At 31.9% G+C, this 19,320-nt stretch overlaps 1 protein-coding gene across 1 annotated transcript; it reads left to right on the forward strand.

Moving 5' to 3' along the window:
• Positions 1 to 1,320: 1,320 nt before the first annotated feature.
• On the forward strand, positions 1,321 to 17,878 carry LOC108776153 (serine/threonine-protein kinase OSR1). The gene is made up of 10 exons (XM_018542686.1): positions 1,321 to 1,436; positions 7,804 to 8,219; positions 13,220 to 13,332; positions 13,949 to 14,199; positions 14,898 to 15,063; positions 16,110 to 16,345; positions 16,534 to 16,648; positions 16,787 to 17,052; positions 17,160 to 17,346; positions 17,654 to 17,878. Exons 1-10 carry the CDS (start codon positions 1,321 to 1,323, stop codon positions 17,729 to 17,731), a joined length of 1,944 nt encoding a protein of 647 aa, XP_018398188.1. The 3' UTR covers positions 17,732 to 17,878.
• The last annotated feature ends 1,442 nt before the right edge of the window (positions 17,879 to 19,320 follow it).

The following is a 19,320-nucleotide window of genomic DNA, read 5'->3' on the forward strand; positions in this document are numbered from 1 at the left end:
TATTTTTATGTAATAATAAATCTTAAATATTTAATAGTTTAGTTTTTTCGTTGGAGAATGTATGTATTTAAGTTGAATATAATATGTTTGATTAAATATATTCTTCATAGAAAGAAATAAAGACGAACTAAATTAATTCAATCAAATGAATAATTTTTTTCTTAGTGTACGAATATCTAGATACAATATAATATTATATGTATATTTAAAGAACATTTAATTTAAATATTCCAAAATTAAGAACGTTTGTATTTTATAAGATGTTTATAGAATAGTTTGTACTCTCTCTCTCTCTCTCTCTCTCTCTCTCTCTCTCTCTCTCTCTCTAAGGAAAAAACAAGATCTCGAAATGATTCATTCGTTTGTTGCAAAGTGTAATTAACAATAAATAAATGTTAATATAGTTCATAACATATAAAGCAACATATAGAAATAAAGCTAACAACGAGAAAATTTAAGATGTTATGAGATATCGAGTAATTTATTAATATGACAATTTTTACTAACAAAGCTGATAAAAGAGCATTGTACTCTTACCATCATTATTAGTAAAAATTGCCACATTAATTACTTGACACCTTACAACATTTTTAATTCATTGTTGGTTTTATTTCTGCATAGTAATCAACAATTGTCTATTATATGTATAATGTCTTAGCTTAGGATATATCTAACATTTATACTCTCACAGCATTGCACTTTGTCTAAAGGACGTTCCGTGAATGTCTTGAAGTTTTCTTTGAAGGTCTGTGCTGTATCCTCTAAATTTCCTGAAGTAAATTGTCACTCTAAAAGAGTGAAAATACTGTTTATTGAAAAATTTAACAGTGAAAATATTAATTTACACTCTTAAATAAGACTGACAAAGTTTCACTCTTGCAGTGTGTGATTCCATTCTTTTGGAGTAAAATTTCTTTAAAAGGAGAGAGGTTTTATTCCTTTAGAGTGAATCTCACTTGAAAAACGTGAAATCTCACTCCAAAAAAGAGTAAAAAAACTGCTATTCTTCAATTATATCAGAAGGTTTGCGGGTTATCGCCATGTCTTTCTTCATTATTAATACCAACGTTTCGTGAACCATGCCGTTCATTTCATCAGGGCGAGGGGTGCATTGATACTATCTGCTACTCTTATATTCAAGGGTGTAAATATTTTCACTTTTTTTTTTATCAATATAGTGGCAGTATTTTCACTATTTTGAAATGAGATTTTACTCCAAGAATAGAGTACGAATATGGTTCTCGCGTTAAGTTCTTCGTCTCCTATGGTACGCAACCCGCCTAACGAATGTGTGTGTTGTTTTGCAGGACCGTAGGCAGCATGGGGCAACGCAAATCGGGTGTCCCGGGCGCCGCGGCGCCGATATCGACGGAGGAGGAGCAGCTGAAGTTTCAAGACAGCAGATTTCTGGCGACTTTAGTGCTCGGCAGAAGTAGGTGAGTGACCGAGCGTGACTGACTGACTGGCTGCTTGCCCAGCCTGCCCACCTACCGACGTCTTACTACGTCGCTACGTCAGAAATCGTAAGGCACGTGATCGGTCTGCGCGACCCACATCGGAACCCCGGGATTCGATCGCGCACGGACTGTTGCGAAGTCGAGTGCGAATCTCTTCTGATCGATCGTGACGGGAAATAATTAAAAGAAGTGACCGAGCGCCGCGAGTGCCCGTTTTCGTGATTTCTTTCTTGGCCGAAGCCGTATATTTCTGGTGAACCCCACCGAAGAGTGTGAGTAAACGCCTGTTTACATTTGTAAACAATGAATGTTTGCGGAGATTTGAACTAGTGACGATCCAACACGCGGCGCGTAAACAGCCGTAGCTATCGTTGCGTATCTAGTTATAATGTTGCAAACAAGATTTAAATCCTCGTATGACTTGACGTCGAAAGTAACATCGAAATTAAGATCAGAGATAAATATTTTCTTTTTAAGCGCAAATTAACATTACATCAATATTATGAATTCAACAGTATAAATGTATTATAATATGACATGATGTTTTGGATCGGAACAAAAATTCGTAGCGCTACGAAAACTTCAAAATTCAAATGATTATAACTTTGCTAAAAAGGAATGAAATTTAAATTTAAAGAAACGAATTTTCAAGCTTAGAATCTCTACTTTCAAAGGGTCAGCATGTCTTTTGAGTTTTTGTGAGTTTGGCAATTTTTACATACAGAAAACCACGAGCTGGACAAAGTGAGAAATTTTTATCTCATTACGTAGGCCTGTCACGTGCCCAAAAAATCTGGAAATTTTCCACTTTCGAACGAGAAAGCTTAAAGTTTTCTCTAAAAAGTCGTTTTTAAAAAATGTTCGTAAGATTTTTTAATTATTTCGGTTTAAGTAAGAGAGAGAGAGAGAGAGAGAGAGAGAGAGAGAGAGAGAGAGAAATATTTTGACAGTGATTCCTTTTACAGCAAGCACATGTGATACGCATAACTATATTATATAGTAACTTTCTAATTAATTATCTTAATTTTAGCAATATATTTAACCTCTTCAGATCTGAATTAAATTGAACCATTAAAATATTGTAAAAAAATTTAGTTTAAAAATATTTATTGGAAAAAAAAAATTAGTTTAAAAAAATTTCATTTTTTCAATTTAATATATAAAAGTCCTTTAATAAGTAATTCATATTAAACAATTATTTTTTTTACAAATTTGAATAATTTTTTTCAATGTATACATTATCTTTGATGATATCGATAGAATTAAGTAATTTCAATGGAAAATACTTCCAATTTCGATGTACTACATTGTAATGTGTATAGTATGCATCAAAATAATTAATTAAATAAACATATTAAATGAGGAGTAAACTTTCAAAATAAGTTTTGTCTAAAGTTTATAATTTTCAGAAAACAAGAAAGTTACTACTCGTATCAAATGTACGCGATATAAACTACGATTATTAATAACGCCGTTAAAAATCATTCGTATTAAAATTCAAAAAATACATTCCTAAAACTGAAACTTTACTCCATCAAATGGTATAATTACTAATTTTTTTTAACACGTAGTACAAATGAAATAACATCATCAACTTTTGTTCTGTAATTTTTGTATAACAGATACATTGCTGAATGGGAAATCATAAATCGTAGTTAACTCAGGTAGCAAGATGAGGACACGTAAAATCTCAATAAACAAAACGTCTGTGATGACATTTTGACGTTAAAATTATGACAAATAACGTCAGCTTGCGGGAATGTTACTATTTGTATTTAGCGAGTTGTTATCGGCTGCTCGAAACTTACTATCAGGATATTCATTTTTCGGAATCCGGCCCGCTGCACGGAGGTGGTGGTTTTTAAAAAAAGTGCTGCAGACGAAGTAAACAAAACACTGAATCGAAACGCTTAATGGGTGGTCGGTTTTATATATATATATATGTATATATTTGCGGAGGAGAAGCAGCACACCTGTCGCTTTCGTACGCAATAAAGGTCATCACGGAATCTCGATGCAAATAAAGAGATAAACGATAACATTCCGTAGGTAGGCGTAATTTAATTTAATTTTCTAATCGCGCCCCGCGGAATTCATTAATTGTGAAAAATTGAACGAGAGATATCGTCATATCAATAAAAGTACACGGGATTCTCAACTTGTCGCGTCTGTCGATTAGAGATAATGACAGTTCTAGGTATACAAAGATTAACGCGTTCCAGAAAGAGATGGTCACGAACGGGAAATCACAAAACTCGCATTTGAATTGATATCGTCCTCTTCATGCCGTCCACTTCTGGAATATCGCGACGCCAATGGTGTTGATTTTAACAAATTTATTTTAATTTAATGAATTAATAGTTATTACTTGAACTCATTCAGTTTAATTTTTTTACGTGAAAGTTACATGAAAATGAAAATTTAATAATGCCTATTAATATCTTACATTAAATATAAAAAAACAAGAGGAAAAGAAAAAAATAATTACTGTCTTATCGCTCTTTTGCGACGACATAAGAACAAATTAAATAAGTAAAGTATCCTAAGATCTCTCTCTCGCAAATGTGAATACACAAGAAAAGCGAAAAATACAAAAATATTTGTATTTTTTTTCAATATTTTGAATCATTAAAATTTTTTATAAATAATATAAATCTTAAAATGCAATTTCAGTGTAATAAATTGACTAAAGAATGAAGTCTGTTCTTTTAAAGTGTATCCTTTTTTTCTTCTCTTTATATTTCTGTTCTTTTTCTGCAAACAATTAAAAAAAATGACAATTTTTTTTAGTCAGGTCGTTGTAGCAAGTGAGCGATAATACTGTATGTCGTAACCATTTTCTTACACGGATAATTTTAGTAAAGGCCGATTTCTGGTAATCCGTTGAATGTATATTGCGGATATTTATGATCAGTGGTGGGAGCAGCTTTATCTTTCGGGCCAATTAAAACGATCGGCGTCACTGATTGCCGCTTACACTACTTAACAATTAGAAGCGCCGCATCGCCTCAAGACGATTGTAGCAAGAATATGATGGATGGGTCTACGATTAATTTGTTGTGCATATAGGCTGACTACGCGCGGTTCTTCTTCATCACTCTGTTACTCTGAGAAATGTCAATCGTTTCAATGAATCGAGACACGGGTTAGTTATCGGTGGACACATTCTTTTTTGATGGGACTGCGTCTTGATGTAAGATGAAAGAGCGTGTCTTCATCTTCAAGCACAACCCTCGAGATTTCCTCTTCTTCTTCACTTCTTAAAAATTCACTTCTTAAAAAGAAATGACAATTTTCACTGAAAGCTTACTTTTTTTTTCGAGTGAGATGTCACTTCTTTGCAGTAAAGATTCCCTTTAAAAATAGTGAAAATTGTCACTTTCTATTAAAAAGTGAAATATTTTCAAAAATGGTTGTTTTCACTGTCTTAGAGCGAAATTTCACTGCAAGAAATTTAGAGTGTTACTAGTAACTGCGTTACTTTTTCTTTTTGGTGACTGTAACATATAGAAGTTACATCTTTTTCATAACGGTAACAAATTTTACAGTTACTTTTATCGTTACTTCGCATACGATTGGACATGGTTCGATTGGAATTTTACGGTTCTACGTGATAGATATTATATACATGTATATCGAATATATCTCATATTGTCAGTTTGCCGTATATTTTACAGGTTTTAGAATTATAAAATTATGTTTTTAAGAAAAAACTAAAAAATAAAGCCAGTATCATTATTATACACTGCTCTTATTAATATTTAAACAAAAATATTACAAAATAGTATATTTTTTACTGATTTTTAAAAAGTAACGGAAAAATAACGAAATAAAGTTTCTTTTTCAAGTAAGGGTAACTAGTTTTCTACTCGGTAACGAGTAACTGTAACTTTTACACCGAAATGTTAGCACTATAAGATTAATTCACCGCATAGATAACTTTTCGTTTATTTTCGTATGTAGTATTGTTTAAAAATACGATCCTTTGTAAAGGGTCAAAAATGAAAAAATCTCCACTAGTCTTTTATTATTATACATGTTGTCAAAGACAAAACGGCTTGTTCGTCAAATGATTGAATATAATTGATTGGATTCTCAGGTAAAAAACAATTGCGTTCGATTGCCCAATAAGCAAGCTAGAGATCTGTTGTTATTTGATTTATTTTTTGTAGCTAAATTAATGTTGTACTTAAAATAAAACAGTCTTAAAATAAAACAGTCTGCCTAATTAAAGAGTAATTAAAGAGCATGATAAACGTCTATATGTTCATTAAAAAATTTTTAATATTATAATTATCAAATACATTTATGATCATAATTGTATCTACACGTCATGTCTTTAAAGATACAAAAAATTTTTTGAAAGAATTGTTTATTGTTTAAAAATTGTAAGATTAAATTAATATTGTTCTGATTCGTAGGCCATTTTATTACTAATTTTTTGAAAGATAAAAAATATGATAATTCTTTCATCCTGTTGCATCGTAGGGGGAAAGTCTTCTACCTGCTCGTTCAAAACAGTTTTTAATGTATTATAACAATTCTTAAACAGAAGTTTATTCGGTCACGCTTTTATTAGATTTTTATAATATCTGAGAAAATTATAGTGCAGTCTAGTTCAGTGACAAAGATCTTCCTTTTTTACTCTCATCAAATCTTAAGTACAAATGTATCTGAGTGTATATCCTGATTTAAAGAGAACAAATCTAAGTAATCTAACAATTAGTCTGCTGACTTCAAACGTCTGGTCGTGCCCATTGAACTTCGTCAATGTTGAATCATTTAAAAACTAATTCGAAGATAGATCAACAACTCTGAATTACTTTTTAAAAGATTGAATTATGACTAACAGCAATTTCATAACGATGTGAATAAAGAACTTTATTCTTTATTTCAATATACCGATTTTCTCTTGAGCGTCATTATTACGATAATTTTCGATTTTCTGTAAAGAAAAATATTGTATATACGAGTACATAATAAAACGACAAAAAGACATAACTTGTTACCAGAGAAATAGACATAAATGGAAAGGATCCAATAAAATCGAGTCTAGAAGGCTCAGCTGATAGTCGAATTCGCATACTCCTCAGTTGATTTTTACATTGCTTTGTTTCACATCTAATTTAATTTGTTTTAATTAGTTTAATAATTAATCTGTTTTAATTAGTGATAGGTAATTCGACAATAGTACTGAATCACAGTTTCTTTTATTTCTATATTTCAATACGTTTTTATCCATTAATTACACATTTAATTGTACTGCAATTATGCTTTCTACGATATTTATTGTACGATTATTAATGTTGGTTATGTCATTGTGAGGTAAATTCCTTATGACTTTGGTATTAATTTCTCTCTCAGTTATTAACATTATACATTTCAAAGATTCCTATAATCATTCTCTACCATCCAACTTTTCAATAAGAGTTTATTCTATAATGGAAGAACAGTTATCGCCTTACAATAATGTTGACCGGACATCAATTTACTGCTTTAAATTTTTTTTATGATTTGGACTGCGACTAATAGACATTAACGTACTATACTAATTGTGGCTTTTGCTGAAGAAGGTTAAAAGATTAGTCGAAACATGTACAAATAATTTTTTTTATTTCAGATATAAAATATTTCTTTTTAATTTCAAATTTCTATCTCTAGTTTACCAAGCAATAATAAAAGGAAGAAAGGTCAATTATAAGAGCAAAAAATTATATCACAATTTAAAACTAATAAGTTCACGATGTTATTAGCATTTTTACGATATAAAAATTGAGAAGGGAATGTTTTGTTTTAGTCATCATCAGCTCCAAAAAATAATAATGAAAGTTAAAATTCACATGATGAAACATTCGAAAAAATTATATTATTAAATATGAAACCACATGACGAGTTGGAATAAAGTTACAAATAAAATCAAATTAAACATATCGTTGAAAAAGTGAACATTCTTCAAGTCGTATAAATAAATTATGTACTGTTTCTTCGTTCAGAGGCGAGAAGAAGTAAAGTCGGGTGATAAATTTCATTGTATATTATAAATAATGTGTAACATCCATATGAATTTTAGTCATTCAGCACAGTTTCGAAAAAATAAAACAATCAATAAAATAATTTAGTAGTTAAACAAATTGCTAAATTAGAAAGAGATATTCACACAGAGATATTTCAGATTTATTGAAATAAATTTTCTTTGTTACTGTTAAATTAAAAAAAAAAAAAAAAAAAAAAAAACAAACTGCGCACCGTCTGCAGCGCTAATTCCCAGTTGCTCGTTTCTCTTTTGTTTATTTTTTGAATTCGCAGAAATTGTTTTTCCAATTTAATTGCGTAAATCTCCTTCCAGAAGGATCTCGCCAGACGTGCTGCCATCGTGCTCGCCCGGCGTGTTTCGCCAGAAGTCATTTCGCTCGTCCACGACGCCGCCATCGAAGGTGCCGGCGGTAACATCTTTGTCGCCAACCACCCGAAACAGCCGAGGCGCACCCGCTTCCGCGACCAACGATCGCTGCGCTTCTCGCACAGCCGCCACCACCCCCACTGTCCCCGGCCCGACCGCCGCGGCCGTTTCGCCACGTGACGGCAGCTCGCGGACCGTCGTTAGCACCGCTTCGTTGTCGTCGTCGCGGGGCGCTCGAACAGCCAGCAAGCACGCGCGCCTCGGTACGGCACTGGCCAGCAAAATGGCGACCGCGAGCACGTCCACGGTTGTGCAGGGCTGGCCGAATACCAAGGATGATTACGAGCTCAAGGAGGTTATCGGTGAGTACCGATCGCCGCCGTGCGGGACTCGTCAGGTCGACGTGACGATCGCATGGTGCGAACACGCGGAAGATTGTGCGCGCGCGCGCGCGCATCCTGCCCGAACATCGTCCGCGGCCACGGAGAACGCGCGCCACCGCCGTCGCCGGCATCGAACGGCTGGTGGCCGTCCTCCTGATAACGAGGTGCCACCGAACGGCGAGGATAATAATATCACGATGATGTCGGCGAAGCGAGAATTGCCGTTTCCGCGCATCCTGTCGCTCATCGGTCGAGCGTGACTCGAGCGTTCCGCGTCGTTCTACTTTCCCCGCTTCAAAACGACACGACAGTTCGACAATCGCGGTTTTCGCTCCCGCTTCTCGTGTCCTTCTCGCACTCACGCTGTCACGCGGCTGTCAATGTTACTACACGAGAGAGCAGCAGCACAGCCTATCCTAACCTAGTTAACCTACCGCCGCGGAACAGAACGGTTGCGACGGTTCGCGCGGTGCCAGTGCCGGAGGCACTCACTTAGATTCAGGGGGGAAGGGGACAATAGGGCGCTACACGAGCAAAGTTGTATGCGAAGTAATTTGCGTGGTGTGTACAGAGTTCAAGATTTTCCACTATAAAAGTGGAAAAGAAAAGAATGAATGATGTTTTGGCCATCTTTCGATTCACGCCGCTGTAATCTCATTCTGACAATCAATTGTTAATCTCGTTTTTTCGCTCATTTGCTACACATTCAACAGAACTCAACGGAATTTTCCAAAAAAATGAGTTTGAATGTTTTAAATCCTTACAATTTTGTATTATAATTTTTAAATGCAATTTTGATACAGTAATTGATTGCATCAAATTGTAGAGTGTAAATAAAAGTATGTACGTTTAAAATTATTTATGCTTTAAATTATTTTTTTTTCTTTATGTTCTTTTTGTAAGTAACTAAAAAATGATTGTGTATTTAGCAGAGAAAGCAGCTTTGCAACTTTTTATTATGTGTGAATTACAATTTTTTGTACAATTAATTTTTGCTTTTAATTCCTTATGCATCTAAATGTATAAACCAATCATATTGAAAAAAATTTATAACAGTTGCGAAGCTGTTTTTTCTGTTAAATATAGCCAATAACAGAATTGTTGAGTTACAGAATAAATGGTCCATTTATTGATACAATAAGAGATTTTGAAACTTTAATTAAGTATATATATCTATAGCTGATGACACTTTAATTGATTAAAGATTGATTTTTACTTTTTCCTGTAGCTTTATTTAACAAAAAGTTATTAATAAAATTTTATAATTTAAAAAATTATCTCAAATATAATTTATTTTTTATTAAATTAAATAATTGCTGAGATCACTGTTCTTAAGATCGGTATCAGATTACACATTGAGATTAAGATTGAAAGATTGTAATTTGATTAATCAAAACAAAAAAAGCTAACATTTCTTTGTCCCCATTGGTCAAATTTCAATCTTCAACCTCAATCTTGAATCTCAGTCTTCAATGCATAGCCTGTTTCTGTCAGTTAACACTGACAATTCTAACATTCCTTTGCCTTTAATTCTGACAATCAGTAGTAGTCATATCATTGACAGTTTTCATCTCTGACAGATATTAATCTAAATTAAAGTTAACGTCATAAAAACTTACATATAACAAAAACGACTCAATAAATATTAAATTAAAAATAAACTCAAATCTTTCTATTTTATCCAATTATAAGAGAAAAATAAATACATCACAAACTAATTAAAATTGCTAATAAGAGCCACTGCAATTAAATGTCGAGATATTAACAAATTTTTAAACGGTACTCATGTTTATAATCTTGGCAATGGGCATATTCCCCTCTATGAAATTAGGGAATCTTATGAAGTTAGAGATAAAATTGAAATATATGGTGCAATCAAATATTTTATTATAAAGTGTTTTACATTTACAGATTGGTTCTTAAGTAATAAAATCTAAAGATGCTAATATGGCTCTGTGATTTGTGCGTGTCTCTATCCGTTGCTCGGCGTCCTTTCCCTCTTGCCTCTCCAATACACAGCCAATGTTTGATAAACTAGACCGGGCTATACCTCGAGCGGAGTGTTTCTATCGGTGTACTCTTTTGGTACAATTGCAAAAATTAATATCTCGATTATTATCGCTAAACGGTATAGGTTTGTGTTTATTTTGGGCCCCACCTAGCTTTCTGTGCGAGATTGGAAAAGTTTCGCGGAGCACCCTGTATATATACATGAGGTGATTCATACTTATATAGCTCCCGGAGAAGCCGGAATGTACGTATTTTTCATGAAAAACTGAGTCGAATATGTTACTAAAGAAAGAGCAAAATGATGGAGGGGTCAATAGTTTTTGTGGTGAGCGTTTGAAACCGTCCAACCACAGCGTGTAAAGTTCGCGCCATCAGGCGCGGCGCAACCAATATGTACATAATAAAAGACTTCTAAAGAAAATAATAAGTAAAATTAAATATATTACTTATAATATTTATTTATATATTAAAAAAAAACATTTTTAAATTGAATTGCCAGTGTCTGGGACACTATTAATCAGTTGTTACTTTTAAACGCATATATAAGCATTAAGATTGGCAATATTTGATATTTTTATAAACATAAATTAAGTAATAAAAATATTTTCGATCTATCTTCATATATATGTAAATCAAACTGCCAAATATTCTCTATTAAGGCTCCTGGGTAGTCGTTACAATCATATTGAATCGTGACGTCAGAAATGACATGTTAAAATTTTTTGCATGCCATTTATAAACAAAGAGAATTTGAATAGAATGAAATGATAAGATCACTTTAAAATATTTGTAAAAATATAACCGAAGCTATCCTTACCCCCTCCTCCTCTCTTGACAGTCAATAAATAGTTAAAAAAGTTCGTAAAGCGAAAATACGCTACGCATGCGCATTGAGTAAAAACTAATAAACACACTTTACATGCCTTTTACTGACTATGTACTGACTATCAGGGGAATGATAATGTCGACTAATTTTGACAAGTGTTTTACCTTTTACAGCGATCTCATTATGTATTTCGTTTTTTATCCAATTCGTCTTTATCTATAAGTGGCATACAAGAAAAACGTGTTACTTATGACGTCACGATTCAATATGACCGAGTACTCGGGAGCCTCAAAACATGTTATTTTTGCTATTTCCTACGTGCGTTTAAAAATAACTGATTTCAACGACTTCTCATAAGACACCTTAATCAGAAAAATATTCTATTGCTAAGAAAAATTATTACTCAATTTGCTTTGTTTTTCTGTTAAGCATCAGTTATATTTAACGAAGAGTATGTTCTTAATAATGATCTTAAAGTATATACTTATATTACAGACTTTTGAAAACTCAAAACAATCTTTTTTTTTTAAAAAAAAATTATAAAATTTTATCAAATAAAAAATTTTATATAATAAACAAGTTTATTTTAATTTAATAAGTTTAATTAAAAGAAGTATTAAACTTACTAGGATTCAGAACAAATTTTGAATAAATTAATGAGTGTACGATGTACTTATTTATGATTTGCAGATATATGAACTTCTGAAATATATTTTGAATTACCTATATTTTAATTCAATATGAAATATATTTTAAACAAGTAATTATTATATATAATATTATTTGCGTATAGTATTTATATTTCTATCTCACATTTAGATATTTTAGAGACGCATAAATATTTAAAAAATCTTCCTGTGAAGAATAGGTTTCCAGCGAGAAATGACTCATTAAATTGATATTGAATCAACATTGATATGAAGATTTCGACATTGTTCGTAAAGATCGTTTTTCATTGGTTTTATTTCGATTATTCGGGATAACAAATGCCTTGCGACGGAACTATGTGCTTATTTTACTAAATTTTGATATAGCAGGATTGATACACTATATCTGTTACTCGCTAATATACATTAATATTTGAAATAATACAGCTTTTTATGTTATTAAATCATTTAAAATTTGGAAGAACTTTACACTTTGTCGTTTAGCCGATTATGTATTCTGTATTATATTTGTAAGAAGACCAGCTGCAAGTTAGTGGAACTAAATTATTTAGCGGCTCGCCAACGCCAATGTCGCGCTGTTTTTAACTACATTTTGCGGCTTGTAGAAAATTCCGATATTTCTGATTAAAATCATAAATTGCCTACGTAACGAATAAAAATATCAAGATCCCTTAAAATTTAAACGTCTCTCTCAGCCACTCTAAAATATATTCGCTACATATATTTATAAATAGATCTGTACAGTTGAATTTCTGAATCTCACTGAGATTTAATTAAAGAAGCATTTCTTCAAATATTATGATTTGTATATCGATAAGCACTAATGACATAGGATCTCACACTAATCATATGAAAAAAATAGTTTTAGTCGAATTGACAAAAATGTTATTTGTGGAATCAAAAGTTTTTTTAGGCAAAACCATCAAAAAATAAAATAGACAGATTTTGCTCTAGCACCATTAAAAAATTCCTATTTTTAGTTTAATCAGTCTGAGAAGAGTTTTCTATTATTTATTTTTTAATTAAACTTGTAAATCTTAATATTTTTGAATTTTGTACATAGAATAATGACATGAATTAATAGACAAAAGATACATACTTTTTAAATCACTATGTTTTCTTTACATTAATTAATTAATCTCTTGGTATTCTATGCATAAAAGTACAATTAATATTTGTTATAAATATTATGGTACAGTTGTCAAAAAAGTGAATAATAGTTTAGTAGATAAAGATACTTTTCAATGCGATTAGATTTAAAAATAGCAATTTTTAAATGACATTACAGCAAAATCTGATTATTTTTTTATGGTTTTATCTAAAAAAAAAAAAAAAATACTTTCGATCATATCTCTCATAATTTACAAAATTTATAATTTTAGCCAATTTATATAAAACCACTTTTTCATATGGTTAGTACGATGTCCTATCTTTTAACAATTTCTTTTATTGATTCCTTTTTATTAAAATGTAAGGGGTTGGAGCGACAGCTGTAGTGCATGCGGCGTTTTGCATTCCGCGACAAGAGAAATGCGCGATCAAGCGAATAAACTTGGAAAAATGGAACACAAACATGGACGAACTATTGGTGAGTTTTATTGTAATCTTGACACTGAACTTCACGCAGCGACGGATCAATATGACACACACTCGCACCTCTTTTGATAAGACTTATTATATTGTATGATTCATTGGATTAACGATCTTATTGATTACAACGTATGCTGCATCCAGCATGATGCAAGCTTTTCGTATTGAGCACAATATGCTGCTAATCATTCGTTTCTCAATGAAATGTTACTGTAATTCGAAAATATAATCTCGAGATTGATTTATCTTCGAATAAATTTTTTTTCACCAATAAGTTAAACTAGTAAATTTTACTTAACCATCTACGTATCTGCAATCAAATTTGACTTCCTTCGTCTGCAATCTACTAGATTTTTTAACTCAAATATTAAATTTATTAAAAAAAACATTTAATTTATTAAAAATTGAAATTTAAATAAAAATTTGTTTAAAAGGTATAATTTAGCAAGAGATGTTCGGATTCTTTTTTTACGTTCCTTCGGAGAAATTTTACAGTGAAATTTCGCTTATATCAAAAAAGACCCAAATTAAATAAAAGGTTAACGTACAGACAAGTAGTTGTTATTATTCGGGAGTTATTGTTAATTGAGACTTTTTATATGTCGAAATATTAGAAAGAGATACAGGCGATGTCTTCATGCAACCACGAAAACGTCGTGACGTACTACACGTCGTTCGTGGTGAAGGAGGAGCTCTGGTTGGTTCTAAGACTGCTAGAAGGCGGATCTCTGCTGGATATCATCAAACATAAAACCAGAACCACTAATTGCAAGCATGGAGTATTCGATGAGGCCACCATAGCCACGGTACTTCGAGAAGTACTCAAGGGACTCGAATATTTTCACAGTAACGGACAAATACATAGGTATTATGAAATACGTCTGTCTGTTGTCGTCCTATTTTTATTGAAAATACAATGTTGGAACATCCAATTGTTTTCTTTTTCTCAATGTATTATTTAATTATTAGAGTGCAATTGTATTATTCAAAAAAGCTATGAGTTTTACTACTTAGACTTAGAGAAATAAAAAAAAACCTGGAATTTTCAAGGAATTTTTAAAGATTTATCAGTATTCAGGGAATTTTTTTTTTTGGAATTTTTCTTTTAAATTTAGTATTGTCAAAATAGTTAAAATTTAGAATATATGATTTAATTAGTCGTTTAGAATATCATTCTTATTTATTTGACTCTTACAATGCCATTTTTATGTTTATCATTTTGTATAAAAAAAGAGCCCTTTAGTTTTTCTTAATTTTGTTTTAAATTCTATTTTTTTTTTTGGTAAATTATTTCTTTGGTCTCTTTTTTGTAGCCTTGTAAAGAATCCCTGAATCTTCTATTAATTTACAGTGTATAGTTTGTTTGCCTTATACTTACACTGCAGTTTATTTAAAGTTGCATTAAAATTCTAATCTCACTGGAATTTTGAATAAAAATATCTGGAAAATCCGGGAATTTTCAAGAGGAATTTTTTTTGTAAGATTTTAGTAAACATTCTACAGATATAACTCTTTTATTTTCTCTACGGATCTAGACAAATTTTAACGGCAGAATAATATTAGGGACATAAAAGCGGGTAATATCCTACTAGGCGAGGATGGCACAGTGCAGATCGCCGACTTTGGTGTCAGCGCGTGGCTCGCGACCGGACGTGATTTGAGCCGGCAGAAGGTCCGGCACACCTTCGTTGGTACGCCTTGTTGGATGGCGCCCGAGGTCATGGAGCAGGTGAGAGAGGAAAGTAACACTACAGACTTCTTAGCCTGCGTGTTCTCTATGTCTACATTTGTGTATGCGTTTGTTAAATGTACACGACACTTTATCAGGAAATGTATACGTTATCGTTGAAACGATACACAAACCTTGAATGCATCAGTGTCGGTTTTGCCATTGCGTGCGACATGCTTTTATCGTCTCGTTGAACCGAGAATTAATTTGAATTAGCAATCATGTTATTTTGTTGAGCATGCTCTGCGTTAGGCATGTTATATGCAAGTAACCACATAGAATATTGCACTGAAGATGTATTATGTTACGTTACACATTTTCAGAAAAGTTTCTCCAATGATATTTAATCAAGCATATGCTTTTTTTTTTTGTATATTTCTATACCATGTATGTATTGATCTGTACTATATTGTTATTTTATTTTATTTTGTCAAATTAGTTAATGCTACAGCACAGACTTTTGCATAACGTTGCATAAAGTAGCATATACAATAAAAGTTTTAAGTCTTAAGTGACACAAAAATATTGACCAATTATAATCGATCCTATTCTTCACGTTTTCAATTATGATTAATCAACTTCTCTTATGACTGAGACTTAAAATTTAAGTTTTATGCTTTAAAATTTCATTGTAGACGCCGTTTTATACGTTATATTAGTACTTTTATGTATGCTTGAAAAATATTCACGCAGCTCTAGATATTGATTGCACATCTCTTTTTATTTGATTTTTGTTAAATTTTATATACATACATATATATTGATTGGTAAAACGACTTTTTGAAAATTAGTAAAGATGTGCTTTTTTGCAGAAGAAAGTTTGACAATTGCCGTGTCGTGAGAAATCACAATATCAAATTGAAAAACTCAGAAACATATTTTCCGATAATGGCGAGCTACCCTGTATATGAGACTGCAGTTATAAATTACATTTAGAAGAATCTGGCAAGCATGCGACTTATGCAAGCACGATTTCATGAGATATTGGCAATCTCACATACTATCTGTTGTAGAATCAATTATGATATGCGTATCTGTTTGTGCAGGACCATGGCTACGATTTTAAGGCCGATATATGGTCACTTGGCATCACGGCGATCGAGATGGCAAGCGGCACAGCGCCGTATCACAAATATCCTCCGATGAAGGTCTTGATGCTGACGCTGCAAAACGATCCGCCGACTCTGGATACTGCTGCGGATGACAAGGACCAATACAAGGCGTACGGAAAAACATTCCGAAAAATGATTGTAGACTGTTTACAAAAAGATCCTACTAAGAGGTAAAGCACTCTCTTTCATTTACATTGCTATTTCTATTTGTCGAAACAGTTAGAATAGTTAGAGTAAATGAGTAACATGCTAGCTGTATTCGACTAACTTGAAGATAGTATTATATTAGAAACGAATAGAAAAGTGTATAAGATTATAAAATGTTTATTACAAATAATAATTTGCATACTTTTTCCAGACCAACAGCCACTGAGTTGTTAAAACATCCCTTTTTTAAAAAAGCCAAAGATAAAAAATATCTGCAGCAGACGTTAGTGGCGATTGGACCCAGTTTAGAAACACGTGTACAAAAGGTATATTTTTATATTAAGTATGCAATATATCTACGAATTTATACGTAATTATTTTCTATTGAGCTTTTACAAAAGTTACAATTGAAAAATTATGTTTAAGCATTATTAAGAAATATTAAGAAAAACTTACTTTTACAGGCATCAAAAAGACAACCTGGCACGTCAGGTCGTTTGCACCGAACGGTGACCGGAGAATGGGTCTGGTCGGAAGAAGAGAACAACGGCGACTCGAGCAGTGACGAAGGCAAAGAAACGTTACCGGTCAACACAATCGAAAAAGCTAGCAGCGACGAAGAAGCTGGCGAGCCTGACGAATGCTATGGTCAAATTAGGGTAGCACCGAGTCAAATGGCTTTGCCAGCGACCAGACAAAATACACCTATAAACTTGGTGCTTAGATTACGGTATGTGAAATCTAAGTGATAATATTTTCATCTTATAAATTTTTTATAGATGATCTGAATGTGCATCTTAAAAAATACGAGATAATCATTTCAAAATACTTTTTCAGAAATGAAAAACGAGAGCTAAATGATATTAGGTTTGATTTTACTGTCGGAGTTGACTCTGCACAAGGTATCGCAGCGGAATTGGTTGCTGCGGGTTTGGTTGATGGCAAGGACATTGTAGTGATAGAAACAAATTTAAAAAAGTTGATAGAGAGTGGAGGACAATTGAGAACAGTGACGTTTTCCTTGGTAAATAGATTTTTTGTTACTTTTAATTATCACAAACTAAAAATTAATATCAATTTTACGTTCGCATGATTTACGAGATAAAAAGTAGATGTGTACCACCAGGTCACAAAAGTTGAACTGAGCTATAGTAACAGTGTAGTTAACTTCATAATTTTTTAAATCTGGTACGCATCTACATTTTATTTTTAATTGTCAGGATGTGTGTATTATATATTATATATGTGTGTAATAATTAAAAATGTGCGTTTTCTACTATTTAATAATTTGATTATTAAATATAAGATTATTGTTTCTCTCTTCGTTACAGAACACTGGTTATGCGGTGAACGAAGTGCCAGATGACAAGGCGTTAATAGGATTTGCTCAGATCTCTATCACTGAATAAACAACCTCGATTGCGTTTTGAACTCTCGAGATAATGTTCTTAATTGATACATTCGCCAAGATTCAGAGAGTATTAAAAGCTAATGAATTGGCTAGATGCTATTTGTCAAACTATTTCACAATAAACTTTAGATAGTAAAAAGAAAATCTCGGCACATATATAGGAATAGGAGTTGCTTGTAATACCGTTACTATTACTTTCTTATAGTAACGATTTAATAATATATTGTAAATAACATTACAATTACACTTATAAATACTAAACGGTAACGATAACTCCATTGGAAAAAATCACTTTTGAAAAATAACTTATTACCACACACATTACGTGTTGCTTGTTAAAAAAAAAAGCGCATTAGTAACTCTTTACATTACTCGTTATATATCGAGTAAAACGTTACTAATGCGTTACTCGTTACATAATGATTAAAGTAACAAGTTATTTTTGAATGAATAATAAGTAACAATGACGAATTACTTCTCAAAACTCAAAAGTTTCCAAGCCTGGTGTTATCATGAAAAATTGTCATTACCAAATTATATATTATTATAAAAACAATAACGGGAGAGTAACGACATTACAAGTAACGCATTACTTTTCATCTTTACAAAACGTGTAACACAATCTGATTGGTAAATGTATATCAGTAGGTTTTAGCTTTTGATACTTTCGCTTCTTTCAAATTTTAATAGTTTATTGCAGAGCATAGATATTCGAAAAACACATTTATTACAACACATCGGTAGTAATAAACTGCTCAAGTGTGTCTGATAACATTGTCAATGTCATGAGGACAATCGAACGAGGCGAATACATAAAAACATTATCATCCATGTATTGGCTTAAGGGTATACACTTACTCTAATCAATAATGGCTGTAGTTTTACATAACCAAATTGTATCATTCGTATTGCGTCAGTTATGTAAATATTAGTATTCGACCGATCATTTTTTCTTTCTTTTTTTCTTTGTGGTTAATATATCAAACGGGATAAAGATTGCGAAATGCAAAATTTCGTATAAATAAGAGCAAACTTAGAAGATCGTGAGAAAAAGAGAGAGAAAAAAGAGAAAATACTTGATAGTTTAACTTATTCGTTCAAAATATAAGCAGTTTCTCTTGAATAGCAAGATTTTAGTTACATAAAGAAATTAATTGAATATGCTGCACAGTCATCATGTTTATGTATCATATACAAATTAGCTGCTCTATATATATTATATATATATAAATATATACATATACGTTTATATGTATATATATGCCTCATGCTAGAAAAAAAAAATAGGCAATGTTGAAATAAAACTCTTTTGTACTTAATTAAATAGACTTACGATAGAGAGCAAATTAATATTTTCACAGTTTTTAGACGTAACGAAAAAAAAAGTTGATCGGAAAATTTTTACTTTGTACGTCTTGAAAATTTTTAAATTAATCTTTTTGTGAAATACTTCTTAAAATGGATAAAATCAGAATCACGTAAATGTAGCAAAATGACAATGGAAAAGGCGATTCACATTGTGTGTTCACAATTTATAAATTTTCTTTTATAAATTGTGAAGATATACATACATATAACTTTACGTTA

Source organism: Cyphomyrmex costatus, unplaced genomic scaffold (genome assembly GCF_001594065.2).
Source record: "Cyphomyrmex costatus isolate MS0001 unplaced genomic scaffold, Ccosl1.0 scaffold340, whole genome shotgun sequence".
In the NCBI taxonomy this organism is placed as follows: Eukaryota; Metazoa; Arthropoda; class Insecta; order Hymenoptera; family Formicidae; genus Cyphomyrmex; species Cyphomyrmex costatus.